Here is a 16,106-nt window from a genome sequence, read left to right on the forward strand (position 1 = left end):
GTAAGACCACATTTGGAGTTTGGCTGCCCTGTTACAAATCCTCAATATAAGGGAGATGTGGCAGCCCTAGAGAGCATACAGAGAAGAGCAACTAAGCTTTTTGCCCCACACAAACAGCTTCCCTACCCTGAATGTCTGTGTGGCCTGAAGACACCCACATTGGTTTACTGGCAGCATGGAGATGTCATTTTTTCAAGAAAATGCTCCAAAATGACATGGCTTACTCCATTTTTACTCCCTCCCTTGCCACTATGACAAGAGGCCACTCAATGAAGCTGCAACAGGAGCCCTCCAAACATAGAGAGAGGACAAACTTTTTCTCAGTATGTGCTGTCCCAACTTGGAATAGTCTTTCCAATGAGACTGTCACTGATGAATTGATTAATTCTTTCAAAAATGCAATCGATTTGGAGCAGAGTAATGCAGAATAGAAGTACCAGTCAGATGCCAAACCCCATAACACCCACTAATTGTGTCACCTCATTAATTCAACAGCAAGATGTTCTATAGGAGGATGCAGTCCACCTTATCTTGCTGTAAATGCAATTTAAAGTAAAACTTCCTTCTCCTGGGCAAATTCTTCCATAGTTCTACTGGATTTTTATGAGAGGTTTATTAGATCAAAAATTGGCTATGGACTGAGAGTATACTTCAATTGTAGCAAAACTACCATAGTAAAGCTAGAGACCCTTCAAAATATATCTCATAGAACTGCTTTAGGGCTCCACCACCAATCAGAGGGAACAAAAGTTTGCCAACTAGCTGGATTTTCTTTGGTAGTTGAACAGAGCCAAATGCTATCAGTAAGGTATTTTATAAGGATTCAGGCACATGGCTTATACTGCTCACTGTACCTGTTAACATTTTGGAAAATGAATGCTCAATCTTCGAGGAGAATTGGGGCATGGGTTACTTTTATTTCCAAATACCCAACCTGGCAAAATGACCATTTATTTTTCCCTTGTCTGCCTTTCCCCCATCATGGAGGGTAACCCCTGTTAATGTATGTCTCCAGATAATTGCAGAAAAGAAGCAAAATATCCCTCCAGTAATAACTCAAGCAAAATCAGAAAAAAATTAGTGTCAAGGCTCCATGAGTTTCTGTAAATTTATATAGATGACTCTGTTCAAATAGGTAAAGCAGCTGCTGCAGCAATCATCCCCCAGCTAAACCTTTACATGTCAAAACTGCTCCCTGACAGCTACTCTGTCCTCACAGTTGCAATATATGTGGCTCTGAAGGTGGTCCATGCAAATGCTCCTCCCAGGAAAAGAGGAGTTGTATTCTTAGACTCCCAATCATCTCTAAAAATTATTAAATAAAATTCATTTTGAAGTTACTGACAGAGATGTCCATTGGTTGCAAGAATTTATAATAGTCCTTGCCAAGGAGGAGACAGAACTAGCTTTCCAACATTTCCCTAGCCACCAAAAAATATGTTTTAATGAGGAAGTTGACAAACTGGTCAACCAAGTAATACAGGGGTCTTCTGGAATTGGCCAAAACTTGGTATCTGTCACCCTTAGGGATGCACTGAGATGTAGAAATTGTAAATTACTTCACTATAGACTGTTGAAGCTCATATTTAAAGACAGGGGAATAACTTGGCGTTTCTGAGAAATAAGAGCCAAGCAATGATTCTCAGAAGGGATGAATACTTGTGGAAAAAACACCCAAGTCCTTTCTGTTGCCAATGCACATCAACAATAGAGATTATTCAGTATCTCCTATTTGAATGTCCAAAGTCAGCAACGATGTCCTCTGAGCTGGAAAGAACAACCAAGAAGCTGGGATTGCTGGAAAATATTAAGCTTTTGCTAAAAGCAGACCTCCTAGCCCAGGAAGAGAGATGGATCTTTGAGAGGATCATTGACTTATTCTGAAGTATTGATATTTCATTAAAGAAGTCCTGTAAATTGTAAGAAGAAGGGTTAACAAGTAGAAGAAGGGGAGGGTCCTCAAGAGCCATAGGGGTACCTACCGAGTTTACTCTTAAATTATAGGGAAAAGGTAGCAGCATCCTATGCTTCCCTGGTTTGGCCCTTATGAAAAAGCCAATTAGTTTTCTCTCCCCCCTGGAAGAGTATAAATTCAATCCTATGAAGGAAAATTAACCAATTTTGAAGCCAGAAGGACAGCAAATGATGGAGTCCAAGTGCTTTCTAACAAAGAAGAAGACATGATGTTAGCATCCTTTCAGTCTTGGGGAATATATTTAAAGGGACTTTCGGAAAAGTAGAGTGATGGAAGAGAGAGAGACTTTTATTTTAAAAACGACTTTCACAGCACATGGTCCTGAATTTGCACCAGTCAGATAAAATCAGGTATTACAGTCAGATACAACTTGTCAAAAAAAAGAATAAAAAAAAGAGAAAAACACAGACTCACAGTGTCAGACAGACACCTGTCAGATTAAATAAACCAATCATCAATTAAAAAACTGAGTCAATACAACAAATTCACTGATTAATAATGTTTATATATGCACTGCAGGAATAAAACTCTTCCTGTATCTTGTGGATTGGTGGGAGAGGTTGAAGGGTGGCGACTTTCTGGGAGTTGGGTCTTTGAGGTTGGGATCTTAAAGGTTGAAAAGGTGGGGAGGATAAATCTTGGAAACAGAGATTTGTCATGGTTTTAATGCCAAACCATGTACACAGGAGGGTTATTCTCTCAGATAGGATAGTGAGCTGGAAATGCTTAAGAAGAAAGTGATAAGGGAGTTTACCTTGACCATAGATATTTCTTAATGCTTGCTTTTGGCCTGTCTTTATTGAATAAGATTTGGAAGTAGTTATGCCAAACTGGACAATAATATTCAAGAAAAGGGCAGATGAGATGGGATGAGAAAACGCTGCACATGTCTCATTTAGTAGTCAAGGGGTATTCCATTCAGACCTGTAGATTTATTTGGGTTGATATTCTTCAATTGGGTTTCTACATAAGTTTTGGCCATACTTTTTAAAATTTCACACCTTGGAGGATCTTGAACCAGACCATTATCAGGGACAGTAAATACTAGGATGAACTTCTTGTTCAATGTATTTGCTTTTTCCCTTGGGTCACATCTAGTAGCCATCTTGTAGAGGATGGGTGACAGAATGCCTAATCAGATGATGCACATCTCCCAAATTTTTTGGTGTTAGATTTTATTGCAGCTGCTATTGATTCCTTGTGCTTTTCAGTGTTTTTTCTAGCAATACTTCTCAGCTGATTACACACCTGTTTATATTTTGTGTAATAATCCACTTGACTGATTCCTTATGTACAGCTTCCAACATTTCTTTCTTCTGTTCCTGGCCTTTTTAATTTCTGTTGTTAAATATGGGCGGGTTTTAGGTTTTGTTTTATAGTTTACAGAAGAGTGATTTTCAATAGCTCTCAATAATATTCTTTTCATAGTTGACCATGACTCCTGTACATCCATATATTCAGTAAAGACCAATTGCATTGGGTCAATTCATGACAAATCAGACTGTAATTAGTATACACATGTTTTGTAAACTCTAATCTATGTGAGTGCAGTCTAAAACTGCAACCTATGGCAATGAGATCACTTGCTCTGTATGGTTGAAGGGGGTCAATACTTATTGTAGATTCGTGGTCCAGTTCTAGCAGAAGATCAAGCAACAAGGGGTTTTGAAGATTTTTGTTAAGAAGGGAACATGTTAACAAAGCAGTTCTTACTTCTGGTATGCAGCTTGGGTTTTGAGTTTGAAGGGAACATAAAGAATGTGCTGACAAAGTTGTCCAGTGTGCCAACGAATGTAGAAGCATGATCTAATTCTAAGGTATTGATGTTCTGTGCCAACACCTTGAAACTTTGCAGGGATTCTCGCTCCCCCCAGGCCACAACTATGCTTTAACAACCCCCCCCCCTAATGTGCAAATATATAGCCCAAATTATATATTTCCCATGCATTCCACAACACAGTACTGTATTTTCTGGCTATTGTTCCAGCCTCTACAACATGGCTACCCAGCCTCTACAAGATGGCTAATAGATGTGACCCAAGGGAAAAAGCAAATACATTGAACAAGCAGTTCATCCTAGTATTTGCTGTCCCTGGTAATGCTCTAGTTCCAGATCCCCCAGGGTATGAAATTTAAAAAAAATTATGGCCAAAACTTATGTAGAACCCAATTGAAGAATATCAACCCAAATAAACGTACAGGTCTGGATGGAGTACCCCCTGACTACTAAATGAGACATGTGCAGCATTTTCTCATCCCATCTCATCTGCCCTTAGCCAATCGGAATCCTTGGCAGTTCCAAAAAAGTAACGAATTTCCATTACATCTATCCCATTTAGTAAGATCTTCAAGTTCAATATATGAACCATCATTAGGGTACTTTTTTAATCCAGCTTTAAATCCCGACTGACCAAATAAAAATCTGAAAACACATCATCAATAACTAATCTATTTTCCTCATAATTTTTCAATCGGTCACTGGACCATGGCATGACTAACGTTCAAACAGAAATTGATAAGAGTATAAGCAGAGACAAAAAAAAAAAACACCTCGCTCTTTACACTAAAGTTTGACTCTTTGTCACAACTCTACTTTTTAAAACCATAAAAAACTTTAGCGTAAAGAGCGAGGTGTTGAGGAGGGACAACCCCTTTACTATATGGAATAATTTCTGTTTGTTTTAAGTTTTAATGCTGCTCCTTACTTTCAGTTAAAAAAAAAACTTTTTTTTTATTTAATTAAAATTCTCAAAGCAACTTTGAAAAATCCTTAAATACTTACTTATGCCACATCTAAAAAGGCTTCACTTTACTTTAATCCCCCTAGTTTTCATGTATATAGTAAGGTTATATGCTTGCCATACATTTTCTGTTTCTTGATTTTATTGATGTTGCTTCTTTGCTGTCAAATATATTTCAATAAAAGGGTGACACGTGGCAAAGCATGAAGATCATATATAATTTAGGCTATATATTTCCTTGCTGCAATTTAAGGTAATATTTGTACATCATAGGAAGGGATGTTGATGAAATAAAGCACTTATAGGAATTATATAAGTGAATATTTAGGATTGTATAAAGTCATTTCCAAAATTTTATGTTTTTTTTTTAGTAGACCAAACTATAGACTAATACCCTGAAAATTCTTTTTTTGTACCTCATTTGAGTAGATGATCTAATTTCCATGGTTTTACTTTTATAACATAAAGAGAGTCAAAGGTCATCAAAGGCTAGGTTTTCTCCAAATTGGACTTTGAGTTTTGAGTTTAACCCAGGCAAGGGGAACAGCCACATTTCCAGCTTGTTTCATGCTCTCAACTAAGCAAAGGTAATAAACATTCAGTTGCACTCTGGCATGTGGCGAAAAAACCTTGTGCCCAGTAGATTAAAAGGAATCTTGATGCAGGCAACAGAGCTGTTAGGGTAGATATATATAAAGGCCAATTGGCTTTTCTCCACTCTCGTTTCATGCACCATTTTTCATAAGTAGTAACACAAGAATCATTAGATGGATCAGCCGTTAATGTCACAGTAATCATGTTTGTCTTTGTCAACATGAATGACAGAACATGGAACATCAGCAGAGCAGATATAATGAATATTGGTCACAGTACCACTGTTATGAATATAAATGTAATTAAGAGCTTTAGGTTCTATATGGTAATCAATTGGCAACGAATCTAAAACTAGGTTGGTACGAGTAAAGGAGCTATGAACATCACAATTGATGTCGTCTATCATTAGCCACCAATACCCATGCTTTTCAATATTGCATAACAGAGTTTTAAGGGATGAGCAGGCATTAAAAAACTTAATAAGTGAAGCTTGAAGTTTCTGATCTCAGGGAAGATATACATTTATAAATACAAGGTGACTAAGTTGTATTGCCATAATTTTATCAGAGAAATGAAATAAGACAGGTGACAAAGGAGTGGCTAATCATTTAATAACACAAGTAAGGCCCCCAGAAGGTTAGCTTATCACGTTTTGCGTATATTGGTGGTAAACACAATATGGTGGCGGCATCTTTGTAGAGAGTTAACAAAGACGAGAGGAAGTAAATGTTCTCACAAGAATAAAATGTCAAAATCATTCATTTTTTGGTTTAATGAGCCACCTTTATCTTTTTTACTGTTGACATTAAAAGAGCAGATTGAGGCAGACAATTCGATAGTCATTTCAGAATCACGCCTTTGCTCAGGACATCACGCAGAATATGACATTTTAGGCTATACGATGTGTGGCTACCCACACAATTAGCGCATCTTGTATGAAAAAGACAGGGGGAATCATGGGATGGTACATGAGGGCCGGCACAGCGGCTGAATTTTATTGGCTTATCACATTTAGTTTTCATGTGGTTGGAAGATTGACAACTATGACAGGAATGGGGCGGGTGCAGTTTTTCAGAGACTTGGAAGGATTCATAACCCACCAGGAGCCTCAGTTGGAGAGTATTTGAATTTCCATTACAAAGATTTACTAGTTTGATTCAAATTTTCGTTAAAATGAGGATGTTCGCAATGAACTGCTTTAGTGTCTACAAGACAGTCAGAAATCACTTCTGTCAAGTCCTGTTAATTTATGGGAATTTACACTAATGTACAAACAAACAAAAAACCTATTGAAACTAAAGGAAAAACTACCCAATTTTCGTTATTTTGCCTAGTCATTTTTTACTCTTTTTTGTTGTGTTATAAACTAAGACAAATTTCTATTTTGTAGTTTTATTTCTCATCAATATGGGAGTGTGTATCAAGACGATTTTCCATACTGGAATGCTGAGGAATATCCATACCCTGGTAAGCTGTTCTTCCATTTCACCTAAAGTAATAATGGTGTTTGGGACATTAAGCATTGATTTTAGATTTTTGCTTTCTACCATGGGCTAGTAGTTTTCTTGTTGAGCTTAAAACTTTTAATATACTTAAAAGCAAAAAATAATAAATAAATAAGGGCTTTTTTTATATATGAAGATTGTATTTGTATGTGAAGTATCGGGTGAATTGTCAAAATAAACCTGCTAGAAGCCAAAAGAAGTCTATTTTGGATTCCAGGTGCTCTATTCGAAGAAGAAGAATTAGATAGACTAAAAATGGACAGTGTTTGTGGTTTCTTGATATTTCAGAGCAATCAGTAGACCTTGCTTTATTAGGAAAGTGTGGGTGTTTCACTAAGAATGTTTCAAGAATTTCTTTTTAATGCTGTAATTGATATATGACAAAAACCGTGGGAACTTCCAATTCTGAATCATAATTTATTCAGTTTAATGTAATGAATTATGATTGGAGATTATGTTTTGCAGAAGATTGTTTTTTTTTTTTTTTTTTTTTTGATTATGTATTCCTGGTCCCAATTCTGTCCTGTGGAAATGACAAGACTATTTTCCCAGTTAGTTTGATTAAGGCTTGTAAAATAAGTCATTTAGTTTCTAATTTTACTTCAACAAAATCTGTAGAATCCATTTGCAGCTATAAGTCGGTTTGCAGTAATAATTCTCTCAGGTGTGTAAGAACTACAAGTTCAATCTTTGCTTTGCTTGTAGGTGCATATCGATCTGGGTTAGAGCCATTTGAATTTTGGCTGAAAACCTGAAACATGCAATTTTAAGCTTAAGTCTTTAGGATCTTTGCTCTATTTTTGGAAATATTTATGGTAATCTTCTGCATCCAAATATGTCTATATTGTCATTAAAATCTTCCACAAGAGTTTGAAAAGTTCTGGTGCAATAATGCTTATCTTTTAGTATCTTTCCTGATGCTTGTCACACATAGACCTGGGTCTTATATAAATTATATTGCTGTAAATCATTTCTATTAACCTGATTTAACTTCTATATTGCCTTCTAACTCTGTTTTCACTCTGTTGTAGTAATTTTTGTCTTATTTTACAGGTTTTATACCATGTCCGCCTCCTCCTACTTTATCATTGCTAGATATACCCCCACCACCTCCCCCTCCTGAAGAGGAATGCCCTCCTGGCACCAATCTACCACCAGTTTTTATTGCCCCCAAAGAAGAAACCGTTTTTACACCTGCGAAGCCATATTTGTCTAATCAGACGCATATTTTAAATGAATTAACACCATCTGCATTTGGGATGTCTATTTCATTTGAAGAAGGAAAACTTACACAAGATTTATCAGGTAATTTATATAGCTACACTGGTCCTTCCTAATATAATTGTATATTTCATGGCTCAGCAATCCTATAAATTAATAATTGTTGGCCAGTATTCCATTTATTTTTTCCACCTAGGTTTTTAACTGAATACAGCAGAACATTATCAAATTGAAGCGTAAGAAAAGAGTTGTGAAGCTTGTCCGAGATTGAAACGTGCAAGATGTTTAATAGACAACAATTTCGAGATATTAATAATCTTGTCAACCTTTGATTGCGGGCCGTTTTAATATGCGCACTTTGAGTCGAATTCCAAAGTCAAATTACCAGGAGAGTGATAATCGAAGCTTCAAATGGCAGATATGCCTCATAAGAAATATGCCTTTGAACATTATTTTTGTTTTTGTTTCGTACCACGGTTTTTAATTGGATACATAGCAGTCTATGCTTTCTGTTAGAATAAAGTACACTCAGTTTGAGGATTAGTTGTAAATGTTTTGCAAAAAGGCCTTTAGATGATGCCAATTGTGTAATCGACTTTTTGTGTATATAGCCAAGAATTTATAATTATCCACTGATTAGTTTGGCTTATGTAAATCCAAAAAAAGGTCAGATAAATTGAACCTACATGCTGGCTCTTGCTTGTTCTAGAATTTAAAAATAGTACCAGGGGACCGAGTTTCGTTAGGGGAAGTGAATTTTAAAAATGAAAACCATGCTATCCCCCTATACCCTGTTTCACATGGAAAAAACACTTTGTGTAATTTTTCTAGATTTAGTTGTCTTGATATTCGTTTTATTTTTTTGATTAGTCAGTTTCTGAATTGTTGCCTCCAAATGAAAGAAGGAAAAACAAACTGACCCTGCTAAAAATTCAGTCCAGATAAACTATATTATTAGTTGAGTATCTTGCTGAGATCGCTCTCAAAGTTGAAATGGTCTGTTTTGTCAATCCATAAAGCGGCTAATTAATCAAACAATCGCTGCATAAGAATTTGATACAAATAGAAGATCAAATCCAACGCAAATTTAACCAAGGTGGGAACGTATGTAAAAATGGTTTGTGTTATATACGAGAATGACATTGCTTTGCTTAAGGTAGGAAGTGAGGCTAGTAACTGGTTTCGTATTAAATTATAAGTTAAACAGGTTATGTTCCATCCCCATCATTTTGATGGATTTTGTTCTAAGGAGCACAGCAAAGGTAATGGGAGAACACGTAACCAATTGAGGATGCAAAACTATCCTGGACTTTTGTTTTGCTGATAATTAGAGTATTCTAGATGAAAATCTTTACAAATAAATGAATTTTTGTATGTTTTGAGAGTTCAGGGTGCAAGAATAGGTTTGAAAATTAATCTTGAAAAGACTGAGTCACGAAGGCTAAGAAGAAGTGAAGATGAGATTGGGTAACGAAAAGATTGATCAAGTGGACAACTTCACTTACCTTGGTAGTATTATTATTAAAGACTGTGGGAGCAGTGAAGACCTTAGAAGCAGAACAGCCAAGGCTCAGAGTGTTTTTCACAGTTGAAAAAGTTTGGAAGAATAGGAAGATAAGTTTCTAAACCAAGATTAGAATATTGGAAGCTACAGGGATAACAGTGGTTAAGTATGGTTCTGGAGCGTGGATGCTCCGAATGACGGAGAAAGATTTGTTTGATGGTTTCAGTAGAAATTGCCTACGGGTGTTTTGGTTAGCCGACTGACTGACTGTATCTCAAACCGTAAGCTATGCGAAACGTGGTTCAATCCCGCTTTCTAGGGCTGTAATGAGTGAAAGATTAATATGGCTAGGATACGTTCTGCAGATGAAGGATATATATATACATATATAAATGATTCCTTGAGGATCATGACAACTAGTAATCCTAGAAACAATTGTACTTGTATGATATACCCCCTACCTAATATTCTTCATCTAATTAGAACATTGCATTTTCCATGATTTTGGTTTCTGGTTCTCTATAACTTTTTAGCTGAAAGTTAGGAGCAGTATTAAAACTTCAAACGAATCGAAATTCTGTATATGAGGTGGGCTAATCCTTTTTCAACCCTCAGTCTCCACGCTAAAGTCTCAGTTTTTTTTTTTTTTTTTTTTTTTTTTTTTTTTTACAAATGCTCCTCGCTGGAATTCAACTGCCCAGTTTTTGAGCAGTCTATTTGAAAGAATTGTTGCAAGAAGTCAACTTGAGCTTAACGAGCGAAGATTTAAGAAGGGGTAGCTCACACTAATATGGAATAATTTTTTTTAGTATTAACGTTGCTCCTTACTTTTAGTCGAAAACATTTTTTTAGATTATGACTGTTTTTCAAATAATGACAGGAAATTTCCACCTCCCCCGTTTAAAATTAAACATTTCCCAATGGGAATGCTATCAATGCTATAATTGAACAATAAGCAAAAGTTGTCACTTACAACTCTTTCATAAGGGCTAGTGCCGTCCCCCTCGAAAGTAAGGCAAATTCTTTCAAGTTTGTAGGTTTTGATGGGTTATTTTAAACTTGATGAATTTTATATGGAATAATTTTTTTTTAGTATTAACGTTGCTCCTTACTTTTAGTTGAAAACATTTTTTAAAATTATGATTGTTTTTCAAATCATGCCAGGAAATTTCCCCCTCCCTGTTTAAAATTATAACTTCCCAATGGAAATGCTATCAATGCTATAATTGAACAATAATCGAAAATGGTTACTTACAACTCTTTCCTAAGGGCTAGTGCCGTCCCCTCGAAATTAAGGCAAATTCTTTCAAGTTTGTAGGTTTTGATGGGTAATTTTAAACTTGATGAATTTTGTATATTTGAATCAGCATAAAAAGCCTATTCTTTTGATGTATTAGCTATTATCAAAATTTCGTTTTTAGAGTTTTGGTTTAGAGTTTAGTCAGAGCTTTGCATTTTAGTAGCCTCAGAGGGTTTGTGTTGTGAAGAGTCATAAGTAGTAGTAGTGACCTACTTATTTTAAAACCTACGTAAAAGCAATTGGAGAGATGCTATAACTAATACAACTACAGAAGCAGAGCTTGTTTTTTATGAAAAGGAATAGAGATAAACTTTATCTTAACCAATACACTTGAAAACAAAGGTTGGGTTAAGGGAGAAACTCAAGTAAGAAAAAAAAAATAAGAAAAGGAATATGAGAAACCATGAACTATTGTTAATGTAAAGACTGTGTTGGCATGTTATCTTGTATTACATATTATAGCTTGTATTTCAAGCTTCCAAATTGTAAACTAATTTTTATTTTAGGCTTGAGTAAAAATGCTCGTAAGCGAAGAAATAAGCGTTTACGTGAAGCTAGTGCCATGGCAAGTGCAGTGTCTACGTCACCTTTCTTTGTAAATTCGTCTCCAGTGAATAAGAAGGATGTGAGAACCAATATTACCCCCGTAATTTTTTTTTTTTACATTCGTTCAAAATTCTGCTTCAATCACTGTGCAATATGTCTAACTTTCTGCTAAAACAAACCGGTGGGTATGGGATGAAAGGTCCAGTTCGGTCCTCCGTAAATACATAGTAATAACTTGCATGATTCTAGTTCTAGCAGGGTGCTACATGCTTAACCATGCGTTAACAAACTAGTGGGGTATTGGAGGAGCATATTATCCACCTTAACTGTACAATCATACTGATTGAACATCCTTGTGTGACTCCAGTTCAGATCTGTTGTAATATACCTACCCTTCTGCTATAAAAATTCCGGCGGGAAGAGCAGGGGATATTGAATGAGCCGTGGGCCCATTTTATGCCTATGTTGATCAACTTTAGACAGTTTTCTATGAAATAGACTGTAAAACTGTCTCATTGTAGGCTCTGGCTCAAGGACAAGCGAAAACCATCCTATTTGGTCCCAGGCAAGAATTATACAGATCTTTCCAGAATTTAATGCTTGGGGTTAGGCCCTCCTGACTTTCCTGCAATAAACTGGAATTAGTGGCCGAAAAAAAATTAACTAACAGGACAAAGCAAAATGTCCTCAAAATGATAACATCAAAAATATTATCTTTTTTTTCTGTTATTTCTTCTTTTTTTTGGTATGGTTAGTATTATTTGAAGTTGTATTTTGTTCATCGGACTTTGCTATGTCGGGCTTCTTTGTATATTGCTCTGGCCCTCAGACTTTCCAATAGAATCTTATCTGGCGAGTAGAGCTGAGCACAGCTTACAAAGTGTACTAAGCTTATAACCCTGATAACAAACAATGGGAATTCGCCATGTGCATTTCATTGTAAAAAAAAAATGGCTCACATTATGCATACATCGTTAGAGAGATCAACGCAATCACTCTGAAACGAAGTTTTATGTTTTTAAGGGGGGAGGGGCTATTAAAAAAACGTAATTATTACATGGAAACCAAAAATTGTTGCTCGGAACTTGAAAATTAGGAGATTCAGGAGGAGGGGGTGCAGAAAGCGTAATTCTTTCTGGATGAGTACTTGAATTTATCCCCTATGAAAAGTCTTGAAGTTTCGGACCTGGTCGTAATGTACAGTTAAAAAAGCCGGAAAAAAAAGCCGTCAGGGATTTAAAAGTAGATGGAAACAAAATTAGTCTATTATCAGGCATTCCTAAATGCCGTCAAATTGTTATCTACGTTAATTTTTCAGGAATGGGATAAATGCTTACCTAAAAGTATAATTTTCAAGTTTCAGTTCCACTCCTTAGAGGCTATTTTATACTTTTGTAACACTCCACTTAAGTCTACAACCTCTAAAATGAAGTATTCAAAAATAATTTATACACAAAATAAAAAGATAAACCTTCTCAATATCTGTATATAGACGCTTCCCATTATCTTTAACTAGTAGTTCAACTGATGACCTCTGAGAAAAAGTTCACCTCTCACCTTCCTTATAAAAAAAAATACAGCACTTGACATCTTTTTTGGTGGGGACTGGAGGGTCCTTGTTCTTCTGTATTGTACTAATGTGCTTTACTAATACAATTCGGTGGGTAACACAGTTTGAATGGGTAGCAAAAATGTATATATATATATATATATATATATATATATATGTCCACAGAATGAACACCCCTTTACGAATATGTTTCTTTTTTTATGGAAAAGAAAAGCTCATGCTCTTCAGGGGGGGGGGGATTTTGGCCCATATCTTCTCTTTGTTTGTATGTATAGATCATAATACCTCAAATGAAGTCCTAAATATTGTGACGGGAGAGTCCTTTATGGTGTTGGGGTAATTTGATGAGTCGATATAACGTTATATCCATATTTGTACTCAGATTAACTCATGGATTTGAGAAAGTTCATTAACAAAAATTTTAAATAAAGAGTATTTTCTATATTTTTTTTTCTTCGAATTTCGAATTTGGAACTTCGAATTTTTATAAAATCAACTAATAAAAAGAAACTTTGACTAGATCTTTTTTCTATTTTTAGAAATCTGTGTCAGATGTTGATGAGTTGGTATCCGAGATGAAATCTCCAGGCTCTTCTAAAGAACTTCCATCAGGTGTGCAGTAAGTATTTTATTTTAGTTAATTGTAAGTAATAAACTTTACTTTTAAGCTATGGAAAGATATGTTGTATTCCTTTACAATATTCAGTAACAAGCTGTTATGAAAAATCCCTCAATTTTTGGAAAAACTTATAATCCTCCAATATTTCTGCTCTTATGCAGCCAAGTACCACCCATAGTTTTGTTTACTGACTTTTGAAGTTTTTTCTTAGAAGAACTTCGACATTATTGCTCGACAAAAACGACTGCTAAAAAAGTTTCTAAAGTTTATTGGGGGGATTCATGGGGTTTCAGACTGAAAAGAAATTCAAAAAAGTTATATTAGAAATTGTCATTGCTGGAAAGAAATCTGGTTTATTTTTGAATTCAGCAAAAAACGCTTGATTAGAAAATTTTCTTCTTTCTTATATGCTCCTCTTTATTTTTTTCATATAAAACACCCGAGTTTTGTAATAAAGTATATTTTAAAAATTCTTACCGTAAAACTGGACATTGGAAATTTCTTCAGATTCAAAATAAGACGTTGAATTTAAAGCTCAATGAAGATTTTATTCTTTCAGTTGACACTGCACCGTGTTATCATGCATTTTAAGGTTACTTTCAGTATTATTGATGGAGTGGGTACTAGGACGGTCTTTAGGAGGGGTTTTCAACCTGTTGTCTTGTAAGTAGTCATGCGATAAAATTTGTCAGCAGTAAAATTTGCTATATAATATTGTATTTTATGTGAAAAACTACTCAATAATTGTTTTCACTAAATCCAAATAGTCTCAGCTCATTTAATTTATCATTTGAGCAGACTGCAGAATGTTCCTACAGACTACACCAGTAACAAGTGAAATACTTGTCTTGTGAAAGTAATAAAAAAGAAATTATTACGAAATGAAATTTATGAAGTCTAAAGAATCGATTTTGTCTCACGGACTCCTTCAGTGGTTATACGCTCAGGGAAGATGGCGCTTGAGCCTCTCTTGAAATATTAAGATTTAACGGTTGTTACAACATTTTCCATTCGCCAGTTTTTCATATTCACTTGAATCCGTTTTTTAACGTTTCTTCCAATTTCTGATAAATATTATTGCTAGTAATATAAGAACAATCCAGTGACGCAAAATTCTCTCTTTCTCTTTCTTTTGCTTTTATGAAAATTCTAAATTCGATACGAAGTTCCCGTCCAAAGAAACATATTAAATTCTAGCAGCCAACACCATATGTTTATTACATATGGTGGGCTAAAAAATTGGATTTATTAGCCAATTAAATGTGTTAATCCATAGTTTTTTATTGCCATGGTCTTTTGCTTTTATGCAAATTGTAAATTCGATATGAAGTGCCCATTATAATCGTACAACTATGACTTTTATTCTTGGAAAGCGTAATGAAGTATGGCCTAGACTTTGCTCCCTTTTTATGTAAGTACTACCGCAGAAAAGCGTTTTTATTGCATTTTATTAAGCGTTCCTCAATTTCTACTACCTCTTGCCCAGTCACACAGCCACCATACCCTTGCAGATCACTTTACCCCCTCCCCCCTCAAACCTTCCCCTAACCTGTTCTTTCTCATGTTTTTCTCAGAAACATTCCCTCTTGCAACTCTAATCCTCACCTTGCTACCAAGAAGTTGTTAGCTGGCTCATGGCTCTATTTTTTTTGGCCAAATCATCAGTTCCTGGTTTTGCAATCTTAACAGAAATAAGTCGGGAATGGCGATCAAAGATTTACATGATTTTCGTCGACTTCAACAAGGCCTTTGATTCCGTAGACCGGCAAAACTTGTGAAGAACCTTCTACACAACGGTATCTTAAAGAAACTAGTTGTCCCCATCATTGTGGTGTATGAAAGCAGCGAATGCTGGATTAAGACGCCCGACGATCATACGCGATTTTTCTGTATCCTATCAGGAGTAAAGCAGGGCTGTATTTTGTTGTCGCGACTTTTCGTAAAACTATCGACTACACCCTTAGACGCAGTGAACCATGTGGCATCCAGTTTAACCTTGAAATTTGTCTGAGTGGCGTAGACTTCGCTGCTGATATCGTAATGCTAGAGACCTGAAAAGAGCGACTTCAAAACTATTGCATGGGTTGAAAGAAGGAGCTGACCTGGTTTAAAATCGGTTGAAAAAAAAAACGCCGAAAGCACTAAATGCATGGTAGCCATCAGGATGTCAGGAAACCAGGATGTCAAACAAGCAGTCGGGTTTAAATACATAGGGAGCATAATCAAAAATACGGGCTCAAAGGCACCAGAAGTTTCGGCGAGAATCGGAAAGGCAAATGGTGCCTTTAAGAGGTTTCGAAAAGAATAGCGGCACCAAAATCTCAGCACCCCTAACAATTTTATCAACCCAATTGGGAGGATAAGGTAGCTGCAGCAAATAAACGGGATGATTGGAGGTTCTTCCTCGTTACCCAGGGTACCCCTAGTAGCAGAGGCGGAACGACTTTTTCTTCCTTGGTCTTCAGCTGGAAAACTACACTCACCTTCCTGATTGCTCTTCGTCTGTATCAGTGTCCTTTCCCCAACCTCTC

The 16,106-nt window shown here is 35.9% G+C and overlaps 1 protein-coding gene across 2 annotated transcripts in view; it reads left to right on the forward strand.

Annotated features, from left to right (window-relative positions):
* The window catches only part of LOC136026041 (leukocyte receptor cluster member 8 homolog), a 49,701-nt gene that overhangs the window by 2,368 nt on the left and 31,227 nt on the right, over positions 1-16,106 (forward strand). Inside the window, exons 2-5 of one of the 2 annotated variants that reach the window (XM_065702202.1) lie at positions 6,701-6,777; positions 7,869-8,120; positions 11,347-11,486; positions 13,496-13,575. In XM_065702202.1, coding sequence (XP_065558274.1) covers positions 6,701-6,777; positions 7,869-8,120; positions 11,347-11,486; positions 13,496-13,575 — 549 coding nt within the window. The remainder of the gene's footprint in view (positions 1-6,700; positions 6,778-7,868; positions 8,121-11,346; positions 11,487-13,495; positions 13,576-16,106) is intronic. The other variant, XM_065702203.1, reaches the window with a different exon arrangement.

The sequence above is a fragment of the Artemia franciscana genome, chromosome 4 (assembly GCF_032884065.1).
Source record: "Artemia franciscana chromosome 4, ASM3288406v1, whole genome shotgun sequence".
In the NCBI taxonomy this organism is placed as follows: domain Eukaryota; kingdom Metazoa; phylum Arthropoda; class Branchiopoda; order Anostraca; family Artemiidae; genus Artemia; species Artemia franciscana.